A 5,344-nucleotide genomic window follows, 5' to 3' on the forward strand; every position below is an offset into this window, starting at 1 on the left:
ATGGGGTTGCTAGGAAACGGTGCTGGGCTCAGATGGGGTTGCTAGGAAACGGGGCTGGGCTCAGCTGGGGTTGCTGGGAAACGGTGCTGGACTCAGCTGGGGTTGCTAGGTAACGGGCCACTGAATGTGACTTAACTATCCACGTTATATTTATGCAGTAGAGAGAGGAGGATTAGGGCCAATGAAAAAAAGAGAAAATTCTGAATTTAATCTCAGAATTCTTATATAAAAGTCATAATTATTTATTTCTCAGTGGCTCTAATCCCCTTTGACACATTAGATGTTGAGATTTCAGCTGTTTGTTTGGAGTTGGGCGGGTCTTGCGTTGTGTTTGGGCTGTAAACTGTCAGATCTGGCAGCCCTGTGGGACTCACGGTTCATGTTGATGTTCTGGCTGAGTTCGATCAGCTCCATCTCGGTGGGCATGTAGCCCATCGTCCTCATCAGGTTCCCCAGGTCTTTGCAGCTGATCAGCCCATCTTTGTCTTTGTCGAACTCGTTGAACGCGTCTCGCAGCTCTGCAGAAATTAATACACATATGATGTAAATATGAGAACTGCAACAAGATTCTGCCGGGATAGTGTAATTTCATTGATTTTTTTATTTTTTATTTATGCAGTCAGGCATCAAATTTTTTTTCCCATACTTAAAAAACTGCGTCTGAAGCGATATGACTTAACTGGAAAAGAAAAAGCAGAAGATTTATATTTATACATCAAATTAAACTAAATTACCCCTTAGTAAATACAACATATAAAAACTCCAAAACATATCGCTTCTTATATTTAAATCCCTAAAAGAAACATAAAAGGAAAGAAAACAATACAAAACTAAAACACATTCAACACCCTAAACCTTTTTGTTTAGCTTGTTTTGTAAATTTACAAACATGTCATGAATAATATTTGAATAATTTAAGTAAATGTGTTTTTGTCGCTATACATGTACTGGAGTTCCTGTGAATGAAGGGGAAATTTTGCATTTTGCAGACACTCTGATGTGACATCCCTCTGTAGAGATCTTACAGATGACCTTTTAGATCGATGGCCTAAGCAAAACATTTTTATTACATTTTTGCACAAAATTATTCTTATGTAATGAGATTTGAGTTTGCCCAATTCCGCATGTTTTGAGCTGTTCTAGGGCGTCTTGTCACTTTAAATCAAAATAAGCTGCTGCTGGCCACGCCCCCAAACTCAATGTTTACACTCACATATGAAAATGGCTACAAACAGATGCTCAACCATACAACTGTACATCTTTGAAAAGCAGAAGTGAAGCCTCCTTCACAACCAACGAGAATGCAGCAAGCTGTTTCTGGATGGTGTACAGCTGATGTGCTGGAGCTCTGCTGGGGTTGCTAGGTAACAGAGTTGGGCTTGGCTAGTGTTGCTAGGTAACGGCTCATGGAATGTGACTTCACAGGCAGGAGGTTTTTAAAATGGTTCATTTTCCAGACACCAAAAACAGAAACTTATTGCCAAAAAACAGCTGAGACCCAAATGAAAACATAAAAATGAGCAAAATGTGAATTCTGCTTAATAAAACACTTTAATTTGAGATTATTAGAAGTCTGGTTTTGGAAACAGAGATTGGAATGAAAGTAAAAGTAAAGTTCTAATGGTCTAGGACGAGCTTTTTTATCATTTGATATTAATATTATAATATTTAACAGTTTATATGTTTTCTTTGACATTCCTAGAAATAGGAATGTCAAGTTGTGAGAAAGCAGATGAGAGAAAAACTTTCAGCAGATAACAGGAAGGCTGAGAAAAGTACAAGAGTGTTTTTAACCTTTGAATGTGTTGGAGTTTGCTGAATTAAAAAATGTTGTCAGCTTTCTGAAAATTTGGAAAGAGTTAAGTTCTGTGATTTATAAAGACATTTTAAAATGTCAACTCTCAAGTAATTTAGTTTCTGTTTCGTTAAATAATATTTTGAAAGCAGAGCTCAGATCTTCCAATATCATAGTTCCTAAGAGTTATTGAGTTTTATAAAAACTAGAAATCTGCAGCCCAGAGCAGCCAATAATTACATTCAAGTAAGAGTAGCACAACTTCACAATATTTTTACTCAAGTAAAAGTAAAAATGAATTTGGTAAAAAGGCAACTTAAGATTTTAAAAATGACATCGATGTAAGTTTATGAGGAAACTTTTGGTGTTTTAATAACGAAAATGAAAATAATTTACATGAATAATTACAAAATGAGGCAAAATCTAAATTTTTCAATCTAAAACTTAAAACACTTAAGCAAAAACTGCAGGTGTGTGTCTGGTGAACTTTTGATTAAAACAAATTAGTTTTTTATTTAGTAAAGTTACTCACAGTTGGTAGAGAATCCAAAAATGCTATTCGAATAAGAGTGGTGATACTTAATAGTAAAAGTTATAAGGTAGTAAAAGTTACTGAGGTAATAGTAAAAAGTACAACATTGCAAAAGTACTTGTAAAAGTCCAAGTTACTGAGTAAAGAAACTGAGTAAATGTATCTAGTTACTATTCAACTCTGGAAATTGACTGTAAAATTCAGATTGCTGCAGTTCTACAAAAAAGCAAACAAAAGAAAACATGAGAATCATAAAGTGATGAACTTACCATCAATTTCATCCTCAGCCAGCTCTCTTGACTGCACAAAAACAGAAACAAAATCTAAAACTGGATTCAATATAAAGAAACTTCAGATAGCAAAAACTAAATATGCAAATTGATTTAGGAAACCCTGAAAATTTGCTGCTCAGAATTAAAAATAAATCAGTGCAGGAACCAGATTAAAATTGATGGATGTTCTGATGTTGTGGATTTACACATAGATTATGGCCTGAGTCGTCACTGGCATGCGGTTCCAGAAAGCAGATGCAGATTTTCTGTCTCTGTTTAATCCATCCAGACTGCAGCTGATGTTTGCAAACAATAACTGCCACCAGAAAGAAATATTCCTCCATACTTACGATGTTTTTGCCTCCTCGCAGGAAAATGCACGCTGCACCAAAGCTCATTTCTGTGGGAGGGATTATGGAATAAAAAGAAAAATGTTAAAACTGATTAAAATACGTCATGCACTGCAAAAACACAAAATATGACCAAGTATTTCTGGTCTAGTTTCTTTTCTTAGTACTTGAAATAAGAAAAAACTAACTTACAAGTAACTTTTAAGCAACATATAGGAGCTTCTTTACCTGAATAATTTTTGAATATTTTTTTTTAAAGTATGAGTATCTATTTAAATTGTGGCAGATTTGTTCATCTATAATGTTGGAAAAATGTTAGTTTTAAAGAGTGAGCTAGTACTTTTTTAAACCAATATTAAGGAATAATTTAGTGAAAACAAGCTCTTATTTCTTGCTAAAAAGTTACTTGTAATTTGGTTTTGTCTTATTTCACCTGTTCTAAGACATTTTCACTTTAAGCCAGGCTAAAAATACTTTGTAAGGTTGTGTGTTTTTGCAGTGTAGAAAGTGTCTCACCTTCTTCTGGTGATTTCTGCTCTTCAGTTAAATGCGTCCCACATGAAGCCTCGGCTTGGGCTGACACCTGCAGAGCGGCGGGAGCTTTCTGCTTCCCGCTCTTCCTCCTGGACTGTGAGCCGTCCCTCTTCAGCCAAGACAGCTTTGCCTCTCAGCGTGCAGCGACCCGACCCGGTGTGGCCTGCCTGCTGCTGCTGCTACTGCTGATGATGCTCAGGAGTCTGTGTGAGCTGGAGTCTGTGTGAGCCAGGGATGTTTGAATGTGAGGCGGAGGGGGAGGAGTCAGTCTGTGGCGTGTCTGGAGGACGGCAGCAGCAAACATGATGCCCTGCTTTCTCTGCTTTCTTACTTTATCAAACATTACTGCAGTCTGAGATGTGAGAAAATATGCAAAAACACAAAATCTTACCAAGTATGTTTGGTTTAGTTTCTACTCCAAATATCTTAGTGCAATTTAAATAAGACAAAACTAACTTACAAGTGACTTTTCAGTTAGATATAGCAGCTTGTTTTAAGTAAATAACTCCTTAATATTGATGAAAAAGTTCTAGTTCCATTGGCGCCGTTACCTAGCAACACCTGCCAAACCCAGCCCGTTACCTAGCAACCCAGTTCTAGTTCCACTGGCGCCGTTACCTAGCAACCCAGTTCTAGTTCCACTGGCAGATTGTTTCATTTGTAGCAAAACACATTTCTCAAGTTACAAGTAAAATGATCTGCCAGTGGAACCAGAACTTTTTATCTTCTTTTTTACCAATATTAAGCAACTATTTACTTTAAACTAGCTCCTATATCTTGAAAAAAATATTTCTGAGTTAGTTTTGTCTTATTTCAAGAGAACTAAGATATTTTCACTAGAAACTAGACAAATATACTTGGGAAGATTCATCCTAAATTTGCAAAGTATATCATAATTACACTGCAAAAACACAAAATCTTACCAAGTATTTTTGTCTAACTTCTAGTGCAAATATGTTAGTACACAAAGAAACATACAAATCTAACTCAAAATTAACTTTTAAGTTAGGTTTGTTTATTTCTACTCTTACTTGAGTAAAATTTCTGGATTCTCTACCCACTGAATAAAAAAATAAAAAAAAAACTTTCTTTAACCAAAAATTATATTATATTGAGTTGGGTCAGGGTTACTCACCAATACTCACATGTGAGTTAAGATGCTTTTTTTATTTTCTTCTTGGCAGATATTTTATTTTTATTTAATTAATTCCTTGTTTTAATTAACCCAACATCAAACCAGAAATACTCCAACAGATTACGACAGCTGTAAATCCATCATCAAACTAAACTACATAATTACCACAAACATGTTTTACGTAGGTATTATGTTGATTGTTTAGATTTTTTACGCATTTGACTAAAATAAGCAGCAACTAAAGAAGCTTAAATGTCTAAAGCCTCAGACTTTTTATGCTCCGGCTGATATGTGTCACCATAAATCAACAAAAGCTTATGAGGCTCTTACTCCTTTCACAGACAATAATGTAAACCAGATCTTAGATGTATTAAAGGGTCACAGGCCCTGATATCTTTTTCTATTTTTTATCCTGTTGTGCGGTAATCTGCTGCAGTGTTTATAAGGTTGACTGTTTTTATTCCCAACTCTTAACTCTGCAGGGTCAAAGGTCACATCGTGGAGCGGAGACGTTCACACCCACCTGTCTGAGGTGAATTGGACTCCAAGTCGTCTTCCCTTGTCTGTCTGCTTCTTCTTCTTCTGTTATGTAAATCTGTCTGAAATCTGTTTGCATAAGAAGCTTAATGTGCTCCACCATGCGAACGGAGACTAATAACGGTTTATTATCTGCTTTTTTTTTTTTTTTTTTTTTTTTTTTTTTAGGGAGTTTTGTGGGGGGTTTTG

The 5,344-nt window shown here is 35.7% G+C and overlaps 1 protein-coding gene across 1 annotated transcript in view; it reads right to left on the minus strand.

Moving 5' to 3' along the window:
* LOC106956240 (calcium-binding protein 5) overlaps positions 1-3,711 on the minus strand; it is a 9,088-nt gene extending 5,377 nt beyond the window's left edge. The window contains 4 exon segments of the mRNA XM_074527709.1: positions 371-518; positions 2,597-2,627; positions 2,950-2,999; positions 3,466-3,711. Of these exon segments, the coding sequence (XP_074383810.1) occupies positions 371-518; positions 2,597-2,627; positions 2,950-2,997 (227 nt within the window). The 5' untranslated portion in view covers positions 2,998-2,999; positions 3,466-3,711.
* Positions 3,712-5,344: the final 1,633 nt, after the last annotated feature.

This window comes from Poecilia latipinna, unplaced genomic scaffold (genome assembly GCF_001443285.1).
Source record: "Poecilia latipinna isolate Pla-1442-1.1 unplaced genomic scaffold, P_latipinna-1.0 Scaffold801, whole genome shotgun sequence".
Classification (NCBI taxonomy): Eukaryota; Metazoa; Chordata; class Actinopteri; order Cyprinodontiformes; family Poeciliidae; genus Poecilia; species Poecilia latipinna.